This window comes from Asparagus officinalis, chromosome 7, assembly GCF_001876935.1.
Source record: "Asparagus officinalis chromosome 7, Aspof.V1, whole genome shotgun sequence".
Classification (NCBI taxonomy): domain Eukaryota; kingdom Viridiplantae; phylum Streptophyta; class Magnoliopsida; order Asparagales; family Asparagaceae; genus Asparagus; species Asparagus officinalis.
This window is the reverse complement of record NC_033800.1, coordinates 94,305,890-94,319,557: the sequence shown is the minus strand read 5'-3', so window position 1 is coordinate 94,319,557 and position 13,668 is coordinate 94,305,890. Positions and strand designations below refer to the sequence as shown.

General features: G+C 35.2%; 1 protein-coding gene across 2 annotated transcripts in view; it reads right to left on the bottom strand.

Annotated features, from left to right (window-relative positions):
* Positions 1 to 10,010, bottom strand: part of LOC109848101 (alpha-mannosidase I MNS5) — a 45,193-nt gene extending 35,183 nt beyond the window's left edge. Inside the window, exons 1-6 of one of the 2 annotated variants that reach the window (XM_020417421.1) lie at positions 9,821 to 10,010; positions 3,506 to 3,548; positions 3,333 to 3,398; positions 3,190 to 3,251; positions 1,311 to 1,410; positions 952 to 1,134 (exon numbers count right to left, since the gene is read on the bottom strand). In XM_020417421.1, coding sequence (XP_020273010.1) covers positions 952 to 1,134; positions 1,311 to 1,410; positions 3,190 to 3,251; positions 3,333 to 3,398; positions 3,506 to 3,548; positions 9,821 to 9,867 — 501 coding nt within the window. In that variant the 5' untranslated portion in view covers positions 9,868 to 10,010. Of the gene's footprint in view, positions 1 to 951; positions 1,135 to 1,293; positions 1,411 to 3,189; positions 3,252 to 3,332; positions 3,399 to 3,505; positions 3,549 to 9,820 lie in introns of those variants that run through there. The other variant, XM_020417422.1, reaches the window with a different exon arrangement.

Sequence of the window (13,668 nt, the reverse complement as noted above, 5' to 3'; positions counted from 1 at the left end):
GTCTTCTCTTTATCAATATTTGACATCACTCTCTTCCAATGGGTCACAACCGAAAATACTCCCTTTACCCATCCCCCCAAATTTCTTCTCTTATCAATAATCAATCTGATGTACTCCGAAGCTTCTATGATGATCACCAATATTTCCAGAAAAGGTATACCTATTAGTTTTTATGTTTTTTTCCTTCGTCCATGTTGTTATTTGTTAGTTACTCCCAAATTTTCAACTTGAAAGCTCTTGTCTTCACCCCTTTCTTTCTCTTTTTCTTCTTTCGTTTCTGCAACATCTACACTAAAGATGAATTTGCTTTTTTAAATATATTTTCTAAAATATTAGATTTATTTATCTAAAATACTTTCAAAAAATTATAATACATATTCTAAGTTTCTATTTGTTTCTTCTTTCGTGATGTTATTTATTTTATTTCCTAACTGTCAGTCCAAAAACTCTCTTTACCCTGTCTTTCTTTTTGTTTCTTCTTATTCTTCTCTTTTGCTCTTCTCTTCTACATTGATTGCAGGTGAAGCATTTACTTTTTTAATTATATTGCTAGTATTGGATTAATTTATCTGGCATATTATATCAAGCATAGCTCTAAGATAATTTCTAGATGGAGCAACTGCAAAACACTTGCCCACTCCCCTCATTCCAACCCAACAACCACCACCATCCATCCATGAAACGTGCATGTGTTCACTTGCACACCTTCAGCCCAACAAACTAGTCCTTTGACACCCCCTCCCCAAAAAAACACCGGTAACCATCCACCAAACCTGTCCATGAATGCACACATGCACACACACCCCATCCACCCACACATTCACAAATGGACACTCACATAGAAAAAGGAGTAGAAACATTACATTTTACAAAAGAATAGTCAAGAGCTAACAATTCTTAAAGATAATGATGAGAAGGTTTTGCATCGAAGCATATGCTAATAATCAGTACCTTGAGATTTATCCATGCATATGGCAAGCCAGTTGGAGAGTCAAAGGCATGTAAGAAACGCTGACCTAGGTCTTCAGCAAGATTGAGTAGCTGATTATTGTAAGCTCTAGGTGTCAATCTGTTCTTAGAATCAGTTGCTAAGATGTGCGCAGAAAGAAGCCCTCCAAGAACTCTTATGTTGCACTAAAATACAGTAAAACATAGAAGAACAAACCATTAATGTTTTTTATACAATTTTGTTTTAAAATGAGTGATATCTGCATAGATTTTAAAAATCAGAACGTCTTCAAACTAACTTTATTTTTCCCCTCCTCCCTTAAAATTGTTGGACAGAAAACATACCATGTGAAAATGTATACCTCAAAAAGATTTATTCGAGCATCAACATCAAATGTAAGATTATCAGAAAGCCAAAAAACTCCTCTTTCAAATTCTGTTGTGTTACCTAAAACAACAAGACTGCAATAAGCCAGACACAGAGGTCCAATTAATAATGCAATAACGTTATGACAGTACCGCTGTTAACAGCTGTCAAAGGCATTCAAGATAATTTTGAAAGAAAATATGACATTTCAGATGATAGGTCATTAAAAACTTAGTTTTAATACTATCATGGATGGCCGTTGAACATTGTGTGTATCTTGTATGGACTGGTAATATGAGAATTGTTCAGATTAAGACTAGATTTCCATAAGGATATCCGAGGGAAGATCATTAAGATGAGATTCATGAAACTTTTTTTCCAATTTCATTGTACCTCTCTTCCACATGTAATCATAGATGATGACTTTTTAATTGCCCGCAAATTACATATTTCCATAGGGTCAGAAAAAAAATTATTGAACCTAACTTTCTTTAGTTCATACTAAATCTGTTCATAGGTAATGCTTCAGCATATATTTTTGAATGATTATCTGCCTTCCTAAGTCACTATGATTCAACAAATAAACTTCCTATTATAAGTTCAGTATGCCAATTGCTATTATCACTATATCTTCGTTGTGCCTCGAACATAATCATGCACTTCAAGCTATCTACGCAACAATTAAGAAGCAATGCTAAAATACATACATAGATATATGTATATGTATATGTATAGGTGTGTGTGTATATGGAAAAAAATATATTTGAGCCGACAGCTTATTTTATAAAATGGTCTGCTAATCCTACGCCATGTGAGCCCCCTGCTAGTCACATCGGTGTAGGGCTCACATGGCAGTGGGTTAGCAACCCATTTTGGCTCATAACAAGCATCAAATTTGGTGCTTAGCAGTGAGGTGGTCACTTCTCATCCACTCACTCAATGGGTGAGTAAACAAGAAGGGACCATTTTTAAGTGGGAAAGTTTAAATGTATGAATGAGAATTAGCCACGTCACTACCAAGAACCCAATTTTGTGCTTGGTACCAAACATACTCATTTTTCGCATATATATACTATTAACCTCCTTCGCTCTTCTTTTCACCCTTGACCTCTCAAATCGTATTATATCAACTGTTGTTAGTCTCCTTTTTGCCAAAGCCTAAGGCAAGGTGAGATTATTAAGTTAGTTATTTGTTGTATCAAGCTCTAACAATTTATCTCCTTTGCTTGAGTCACCGTTGACAAGGTAGTCCACAGTTTCAGCATTCTAGCACTCAGCAACCCAAATAACCAAGAATCATAAACATAGAGAGAGTGAAAATATTTGGAGCATCATATGGTGGACTAGGACAACATCATCCACACTTCCTACTTTTCACTAAAGTCATGTCCTTGCTTCTCGCCCTGGAAGGAACCAAAAAAATTCCACATGATTCCACTCTCCATCCACCAACAAAATACATGCACCTAGGTACTTTTTACATCAACCAAACAAATAAATACGAAAAAGAGGAAACATATACAGACTATATTATACATTACGGATGCCTTTCATGTACAGACTAGATTCTAAGTTACTAATTTTTTTCTCCATGATACAAGGCAAGGCAGTATAAGTAGTACAAAGTGGAAAACTATAGTAAATAACTTGAGGACCACAGAAGAATTATACGACAAAGACTGATGCAAAATAGAACATCTTCTAGTTATTGTCTTAGGGGATCAATATGGGGAAAAAGTGTATAAGAGTAACCAAGAAGCAACTAACACAATCAATATTATACATGTTGCATTTCAATTAAAAAAATACTATACATGTTGCAGTCGTAGGTTATGCTCATATTGCAAAAGCGACCAGTTAATTTAGAAGTTTACCTTGATAATGATTCAATAAGAGTTAACGCTGATCCTACATAATTATGAGGTAAATGTTCGAGCTGCAATAAGGAACAAACATACTATTAAACGAGAAAAACATTTGGTTTACCAAAAATGATCCTTTAACATCAGTTAACCACCTTTAGATTCCCTAGTTCACTGAGGGAGTCAGTGAATGATTTGGTAAGAGGTTTTAACTCATCATGCTAAAAAACACGAGAAAATAATTATCATAAACATCGCAAAAGTTGAAAAGATCAGAGAATAAGTCAATTGAACAAAACAATGAGATACTTTGAGCTGATGAACTTACTGGAAAGGCATATGCAATGTAATTTTCATAAGCATGGTAAAACCTGTAAAGAAAGATATGAATTATAATGAGAAAAAAATTAACTTACTAAATAAAAAGAAAAATATTAGTTTGAAAAATAATTAAAGTTTCAGTCAAGAAATTTAAGATAGACTAATTATACAACTCTTGGTGTAATGTGACTTGAGATCTACTATAAGCTGGCTTGCATATTGCTGCATGATGTGTGTCAGGACAATACTTGTTGCCGTAATGAATGTTCGAGAGACATAGTCCACTCCAGTTTTTACTGTGTTAATATTTTGTGGGTGATAAAGGTCTCAGTCCACAATAGAAAAGCATTAGCACTTGAAATATTTCAAATAAATAAATAACAACATCCTTAAGCTTAATCAATCAAACACAAATTATTCATTGGGCTGAATCGCTTTCTAGTTTAATGCCTACATAAGTAACATAACTACCAGGAATAATAATTCTTTAACTGCAACCACATCAAACATTAAATATTTCGAATCTTATTTTCAATATTAGTATCAGACCCTCTTTTCAGGTTTTTGGTTTTAGCAATTTTGATTGTTTCAATACTGAGTTTGACAATATTAACACTGGAATACTAAACAACATTGTATTTATATTTTTTTATTAATAACTAGCAAGTTCCAATAAGGTTTGGCGAAATAATCCTTATCGTTGAATAAACAAAGCAGTGACATGAAAATGTTATAATGTTAGACCACTATATCTCTATATCTTAGTTTTACCAAAGCCTTCGTACCGTACTTATGATTCTTATGAAATTTGCTAGTCTCTCAAAGCTTATATAACTCATAATGATCCTTCTTAAGTTTTCTACCTTAAACATTTGCAATTGTGGTTGCTTGATAAATTTGTTTCATTGGACCTCAATATATTAAGTACATAGACCATCATTGTAGTTTAATTTAAGGTTATTTATCTATCTTATTTGAAGATCTACCTCTCAATCTGAATCTTTGCTAACTTGCACTATAATCTTTGACAGAATTAAAATATTCCTCTTACTTAAGACTGCTAAATTTCAAAGTGAGAAGGGATGAAATGATGAAAGTAACCCTTTCCCTAAAAATATAAGGGCTTTTTCCCTATATACCCCCAAACTCTATTATATTTGCAGATTTACCACCGAAATATGTCCATTTGCTAATTTGCCCAATGGATTTTTGACGCTGTTAAACAAGATGAGTAAATAAAATTCAATGTTGAAGAATCCAGGAGTAATTAGCAAATTATGCAGATTTGAGGGTGATGAATTTGCAAATAGGTTAGATTTTGGTGGTAAATAGGAGAAAACCACTTTACTTAATTGCAGTTCACATGGACCATTCAAATGCTTTTAACTAATGTTCCGCTTCACAATTTTATTACTTTATGTTTGTTTTGGATGATTTAAACTTGTTGAGGTAATTTATATAGAAAGTTTTATTCCGTGCTTTATTCTTTAGCATATTATATATGTTATGGATAAATAATATTGATTTACACGCATGTGATTTTATTACTCTGTAACCATGCTTACTATTCTAATTAATCTTGTAGCTAGTGATTATACAACTTGAAAATATTTTACACTATTTGAGTAAATTATATTCTTTAACTAGTTTAGCATTATGAATCTGTGTTATGGATAAATAACATTATGAATCTGTGTTATGAATCTGTGTTATGGATAAATAACATTAATTTATGCACATACAATTTTACTACTCTTGAATCTAGTTCCACGACTTATCAACATCCTAGATTTTCAGGATTTGCACTAACCAAAAATCTGTAGGGTGTCTTATCTATAACACATGCTCGTACATTAGCCTAGAGTTTTATAGTTTTTATGTTCATATTTTATATGAAAACATTTAAAACATAATAAACATTGCCGGACTATCTAATAATTGGAAGAAAAAGGTAGTTTGTATTTGGAGGCAACCAGAACTACACCTTCATTGAACAGTAAGCACAGCAATCTGTAGAGACTGATAATTTGAATAAAAAATAAAGAAATAGATATGAAAATTGCACCCTTCATTTAAGAATAAAAAAGATACAAATGGTGGCTTCTCACCCGGACACTTCACATGCCGGCAACTCAAATATTTAATACTAGCTACAATTCACACACAAGGTTTCTCACAAACATTCTTCTCTCATCCTCCCTCAAATGAAAAAGTACATCATTATTTAGAAAACTAAAATAAAATCCAAACCTAACTAATAGATTACATCAAATCACACTTTCCAGCAATATAACAAGTTCAATCCTACCCAACCAATAAACTCAATCCTAACAAAAGATCTCAACTAAACGAAAAATCAAATCATTAATTTAATCCAATCTTCATCAATTGTTTTGACAGAATCACATTTGGATCTGTCCTACATCTTCCATGGCACATAATCTGTTGACGTCTAAGCACTCCAAATTATTGTATGTCTAATTGGATTTGCTTATGGTTAAGTACTTATTCAATCCAATCAGATTTCATTTAGATTGACTTGAGAATACCTTATTAATATTATCTTAAAAAAATTAACTACTAGTTATTATCAAGCATCAAGTTCTGGCTTTATTTAGGTTTCACTCTGATAGTGCCTAGGTCTCTTTGTCCTTTCATAGTCGAACTCCTTTTCCTTTACACTTTCGCTGGTACATATGATTCAGTATCAAACTTAATTTTGTTGGACTTCTTTGAATTGAGTTAAATTTCCCTAGTCCTAGACCGTTTGTTTCTAAGCACAACATATCAAGTATTGAATTGATCCCAGTTGGATAATTGGATTTTGTCACTATATAGTACAACACGTTATTGTAGTTTACTAGGATGTGACCTGAACCAAAGCCATGTAATGCTCTAAACCATTTGAAGGCAACTGTAGATTATCATGGGGCAATCATTCCAGACTGTTCGGCAAATTGTAGAAATAAGCAATTCAATGAAAAATAAAAGAAAAGTAATGATCTTTGGCTTGTGGGTGTAGTCCTGTAAATACTACACTAGAAAATTGGATATCTGCTCTCGCACAGGCTTTTAACAGCGGCCCATCTCCTAGCAGTAGAAGTGCCCAGAAAGACCAGCACTTGAGGATGTGGCGACTCCTTAAGTTTCTGCTTGGATGATGTTGCCCGGGATTAATAGAAACAAAGAAAAACTTGTAAAATTATATTAGGGAATTTTAAGAACTTTGAGAGGGAGGGAGAAAGAGACGTAGATATTTCTGTGATTTTTCTTCTTCTGATAGCTCCTTTTTATAGGCCTCTAAGAGAAACGTTGAAAACCTAATCCCGCTTTTCTTTCGTAGTTCTCTAAAATATTTCATATCTCTCACGTTCACGTTTAACAGAATTTTCCCATGTTCTTTTTTCCGTTCAACAAGCGCAAGAAAGGGAGAGATTGTTATAACCGATTTATTTAATTTAAAGATAACACAATTGATAAACATGGAAAATAGAAGACAAGATTTGTGGGAACTCAATCTTTTCACAGCAAACATCAATAACCCAATAGCCACCCTCCCCACAACACCCCCCAAAGGTTGAGTTTCAGGGATAGTTGTAGGATAAAGATATATATACATGCATATACATATATATAAAAACAATAGATAAACAATATATAAACAAGAAAAAGTAGGCTGAACAACGTGATACTATGGATTTGAATCAGGTCCCTTTATCAGATATTGATAAATTCACACAGTATATAATTATCCATTGAGCGAGTGGGTTGGAGCGACAATGTCCACGCGCACAAGTATTGTCTCAAGAGAGTTTCTAGGGATCAGCCCTTACCCTCCAACAACAGCATTCACGATTCCTCTCATATAGACAAGTTCTCCAAGGGTACTACAACTGGATATATAACCCTCTACAAATTGTACATTAGACATACCATGAGTATAACTCATTCTAACTAATTGTAGCACATGAGCATTGTCATCATATGAATAAGGTTGTAGCTAACATAGTTCAAACCATAAATACATCTAACGCTACAAAGGAGTGTAACTCTAAAGGTCTATGCTCCAAACAAGAATCACTTGTCGAGCTTGTTTCTATCACATTGAACCTAGTTCACGGGAACAGCTCGCTAGTCAGAATGTTAGATTCCTACTATCCGTGAACTCATTAATAGGCTTAACCGCATCCCGCTTGATGATTCTAGGACTACAGCCCTAGATAAACTTTTTCCAAGTTATATGCATGGTTTTTCTTTGACTTTACGAAGTCAAGAGTCACTCCCACCCATTAAACTCCTCACAGCCTTGAATTGATTTAAGGATGTCTGTTGAGCTTCCTATTGACGATATCCTGCTTCAAAAATTCAATTGTGGATTTTGAACCAATATTAACTAACATATCACAAATTAGATTACTAGGAAAATCCAATAGAAGTCGGCTTCAGAACAGGTATTGTCCAAAGCTATAAACTCAGTCTCCATGGTGCTTCTAACAATTACAATTTGCTTGCAGGGTCTTCAGGATAGTGTTGCACCACTAAGTATGAATATGAATCCTGTAGTTGAGACGGGCAGAAGGTATGGGACGACCAGTTGACTATGGAAAGTGAATTCGATCCTTTAGTCATCTTCATTGTTAGAAAAATGCACAGTGAAAAGGGATGCTAATCGGCTCAACTTGATCGTCAGCTAAGTGAATAGCAGCAAGTGCTAGTTCAAGTCAGTAATCATTTGATACACGGGATCTGTACTATGCAATGTTACAGAAGGCACTAGACAGACTAGGCATTTGAGCAATGTTACAGAAGGCACTAGGCAGACTAGACGTTTGAGCGAACGCCTAGCGCCTAAACCCCTGGGCATACGCCTAAGCAGCGCCTAGGCGTTTGACTATTTTTAAATTATTTAATTATAATAATTGATAAAAATATGTATTAAATTCATATAAATTTTTAAAAAAATAACAATCTTAGTTCCACAATAAATCATGCATACTTAGATACTAAATAGCCAAAATAATAATTAACAAGGCTAGAGCGTAAGATATTTTCTTTTTTTTATTTTTAATTACAATAATTAATAGTGAATGTCAATGTTATAGAAAGCTTAGATGTCGGACTGGTGTCTAGGCGGATTTCTTTCTTCATTTAAGTGGTGATCGATGAGATTTTGCTGAAGGTCGGAGGAGGTAGTGGAGGTGTTCATATTTGGAGGTTAATGGAGTTTGGAGGACGTGTAGACTACAACACATAAAATCACAACCAAGGCCTACAGGGTGCAATCCACGTAAGCAGACAATGCTCCCCTAAACACTCGTAAAATCTTGGTGGGAAGCCTAAATACCGCCTAGGTGCTAGGCGCTAGCTAGGCGGCCTAAGTACAACCTAGGCCTAGACATACGCCTAAGCGAACTAGGCGGAGGTTTTTTAAAACAGTGGTACTATGACAAGTAAGAAAAGAAGGTTGAAGTACTATGGATATCAGAGTGTTAGTTTAAGTGATTCAAATCAGTGAACTGTGCTTGACACTATTGGAATCAGTAACCCAATTAGCATCACTATTATCCTTCAATAACATTTGGGTATCCAATGTAAGTTGAGCAATAATCTACGATGCCTCTAAGGTACCAGAAAACTCTTTCTAAGGCTGTCCAAGATCATTCATATCAAAGTTTTGGGAAAGTATTTCTTAACCTTCTTAATTTCTTCAAGAGAGCATCCAAAGATAATAATGTCATCTACATATGCAGAGAGGATGACATAGTCATTGTGTATCACCTTTGAGTATACACACTTGTCAGATTCATTAATCTAGATTTTGATGTTTTCATATTGAAAAACGGTAAACCTCCAAGGACTTGATGTTTCTTGTGTTAGGGATTCTGTCGCAGAAGAAAAGAAGGCATCCTTTTATCCCTCACGTTCTCCTCTGCTTCTCAACAGACACTGTCCCTCATCAGCCGAATAAAATAGCTCAAGTTCTGATATTGTTCAAAATTATTATTATCCTAGTTGGAATCAAAAATGACACACAAAATATTAAATAGAGATTGAATGGTAAGAAACAACTTCAGTCTCCACTAACAACATCACAAGTGAAGGTGTCTCTAGAAGCAGATTTATAAGTCAACAAGCATAATAGTGACGTGTTCGGGAGAAAATATCAAGATACCCACTCCATTAGCCTAATCGAACAGATTAATACATAAAAAATATAGCAGACAACAAATCAAAAGGGAAAGGGGGAACACAAATAGAGATCATCGATTAAAGAGAGAAAGTGTAGCATAAAAGATTTGGAGTGACAGAAATAAAAACTCACATTTTTCGGACCTTGTCTCTAATGCGCATCCTCTTGGCATCAGACATGGCCGAGCTTTTCGTGCTCAGCGAAGACAAGATGAGCAGCAGCAGCAGCAGCAGCGGCGGCGGCGGCAGGCAGATTTAGGAGGCTCCATCTCCATCTCCTGGTGAATCCTGATCTCGATGGAAAAGAAGACATGGCTCCACGATCCAATAATTCCTTCCTGAAGGGTTTTATTCCTTTGACGAAACGATTACTCTATTGGACAAATTTTCAAAACCAACCCATTTAGGAATTTATTGTCAAAAAACGATCCGTTTCTAGGATATTTGCAAAAACCGACCTGGTTTCAGCGTCAGCGCTGAAACCAGGTCGGTTTTTGAAGAAAAAAAATTTGAAACTTCACGTGAGTTGAACTCCCGTGAAGTTTAGCAGCTTTTAATTAATCTACTAAACTTCACGGGAGTTCAACTCCCGTAAAGTTTCTTAGTTCAAAAATAAAATTTTTGAATTGTGAAACTTCACGGGAGTTGAACTCCCGTGAAGTTTAGCAGCTTAATTAAAAGCTGGTAAACTTCACGGAAGTTCAACTCCCGTGAAGTTTTGAATTTTTTTTTTTAAAAACCGACCTGGTTTCAGCGCAGAGGCTGAAACCAGGTCGGTTTTTGCAAATTTGTTTGAATGAGGTCGTTTTTTGACAATAAATTCCTAAATGGGTTGGTTTTGAAAATTTGTCCTTACTCTATTTGCATATGTATACCCCCCCTTAAATCTTCTATATTTTAAAATAACCCCGGGAATTTCAAGATTACCCTCCAATTCTCTTATATTGATATTTTCTACCCCTTTCACTTAACAATCTTAGTTTCTTTTTGCGAACTATTAGAAATTTTAATGATCCTTTGTTTAAAACCCAACATTCTTAAGTTGTAACAGTAGAAAGGCCTCTATACTTGTTTAAAGGGTCATTTTGCAAGTACCAAGATTTGAGAGGTATATATGCAAAAAATGGGTTAATTAAAATGGGTTAATTGCCACACAACCCCTGTAGCATCAATGAGTTGCACTTACTATTATGTAGTATGTTTTGTTGCATTTAGGCCCCCTGCGAATTAAATATGGTCTAACTCGGTTTTGTCTAGATTGCACGTGTGATGCACGTGGTGATAATTTACAATAATAACCTTTTCTTAATTCCTTTTAACTATCCCCCCCAAATTGACCATTAAGACTCTGTGGAATTCCTTCAACGAGTCGATGACAAAATCTCTAGCATCGAAATTATATTCGACAATGTTACTGGTTCCATTACAAGCATCTCCAAGATTTCCATTGACTATAACCTTTCTCTAGAATTTAACCCTATTTTGTTAAATTTTCCCAATTTTTTATTTTTAATCTTTGCATTTCTCTATTTTGTGTAGTTTAAGAGTTAATAATTCTAACATTAGCTTATATCACACCCCGGTTCCAGAAATGTACATAAAAGGCACGTGTCTTGACCAGCAATGCAACTACAGAGAGTGAACCTCTCTCATAGCTACATTCACGCCTCTAGACCAGTAGAAAACATAATCTTTAATAATTATCATCAATAATAGAAACCTGGAATTTCTAATTATCTCATTAATTTAGATAAAGCCAAGAAATTAACCAACACCAATAACTCTCTATGCTTCCAACAATCCACTATATTTATTGAAACTAGATATAATGTCTATACATCAAATAATGAACTCTCTCCACGTAAAATATACCTAAGTCACAAAGTACAATGATCAAACCTTATACCAACACCAAGTCAACTAATACCAAACTTACCACTCAGAACATCAATTATCTGAATTAAACTTGTAACCTGCATCGTCAACAGATCCCTTTACATAATCTGATCCATTTATGTAATAAGCCAACACCGAAAAGCTAAAGGACAATTCCAGGATTATCAGAGCAATCCAACAAGCGTTCCAAAGAAAAATATATGGAACAAAGAAATGTATGCGAACAATATGCATGAATTAATAGTAAAAAAGAAGCATTAAGAGATATACTAATAGGCTTGAGAAATCATGAGGTGGTGTGATAAAGAAAATAGGAGGTTGTGTAATATGCAAAAAAAAAGAGGGGGAAATGTGTCCAGACCCTAAAAGCAGAAAATTTATGTGACCAGACCCATGAATTCTGCCCCATGTGGATAAGCCCCAAATACACACAGTATTTGTGACGATGTCCCAAAGTACCGTTTTTTTAAAAGCCCAGTGGAAGTTATGAGCTTGCCCCTTTGATGGGACTAAACTCGGTTACTGCGCCCCTCCCTATTCAAGTACCCTCTTCCTCTTCCCCCTCTCTTCCACCGCTAAGGAGCCACCGAAACTCTTGAAATTTCAATTTTCTCGTCGGATTTCAACAGTCCTTGGGTTTTCGCCAGAAAAATGTCGTCCAGGGAAGCTGAATCCGTTAACGACTATGAAGTCGTTCATCGCGATCATCTGGGCTTGGCAGCATGGAGGAAGCCACTCAAACCGTTATAGAAATGTAAAGGCAGGCAGTACAATGGCGAGACCAGAAAAGAAGAACGGTAAGTGCTGGTCGTACCAACGAAACCTCCCAAAAAAGTAGTAAGTGCTATGTTATCCAGGATTTGGGGACTCGACCTAATTTCCCCTAATTTCAGTTCATCTTAAACAATGCTAGGGTTTATCACAGTCCATTTTAGTTCTAGTTTGAGTCCATTTTAGTTCTAGTTTGAGTCCATGTTAGTTCTAGATGCCCATTAGTGTTAGGTCTAATTTATGCCATGTTTGGTCTAATTGAACTTGCAAATTCAAAATTTTTTACCAAAAAAAAGTTGCTAATACTGATGCGGACGAATCAATAAGGCTAACCACTAATATCGGGGCTTATTGGGAATTCATGAAGGGTATTGTCCCGAAGATATGTCAATGGCATGGGGACGCATACTGCGAATATATATTTGAGCACTTTATATTATTTGGGGCTCCTACGCCTGATCGCCCCACACTTGAACTGCTACTGAGCTATTACGATAGTGCTAATGACACATTTTCTATCCCTAATTCAAAAACTGAGGGAGTAAAAAGTGTCGAATTTAATTTACAATGGGTCCATAACCATACTTATTTCCCAATTCATGGGGAACTCATAAGTATCAATCGGGGCTCAAGAAACAGAATATGGGTGGAATACTTTGCTAATCTTTTCAAAACAAAAGAGGTGAAAAAGTTAAAAAAGCAACAATCACCCATCGAAGATACCTTGAAGGGCAACTGGAAAGGCTCATAGAATCTACAAAAAGGCAGGATATCCAAGACTTTGTTCTGCTGCAAATTCTGTACTAATGCTCCATGATATGGTGCCCCATAAGCATGAAAGGTATCCCTAGACCTGTACTCAGGTACCTGGATAGCATTGAGAGGGTCAAAAGAGTTGCATGGGCCCAATTCCTTTATTCAGAAATTACCAGGGGCATTAGAGTTGCTTTGGAGGGCAGGAAGAAGCCAAGGGTCACATATGTCTCAGGTTGCATGACACTATTGTGTGTAAGTTCCATATTTTACTTACTTTGGTTTATTCTAGTTCTAATTTATGTCATGTTAGTTCTAGCTTATGCCATGTTAGTTCTAGTTTACACTATGTTAGTTCTAATTTACACCATGTTAGTTTTAGTTTACACCATGTTAGTTCTAATTATGTTATGTTAGTTCTAATTTATACCATGTTAGTTCTAATTTATACCATGTTAGTTTTATCTGGGCTCATGTTGGTTCTAACGTAGATCATGGTAGTTCTAATTTATGTCGTGTTAGTCCTAATTTACACCATGTTAGTATTAGCTACACCCATAT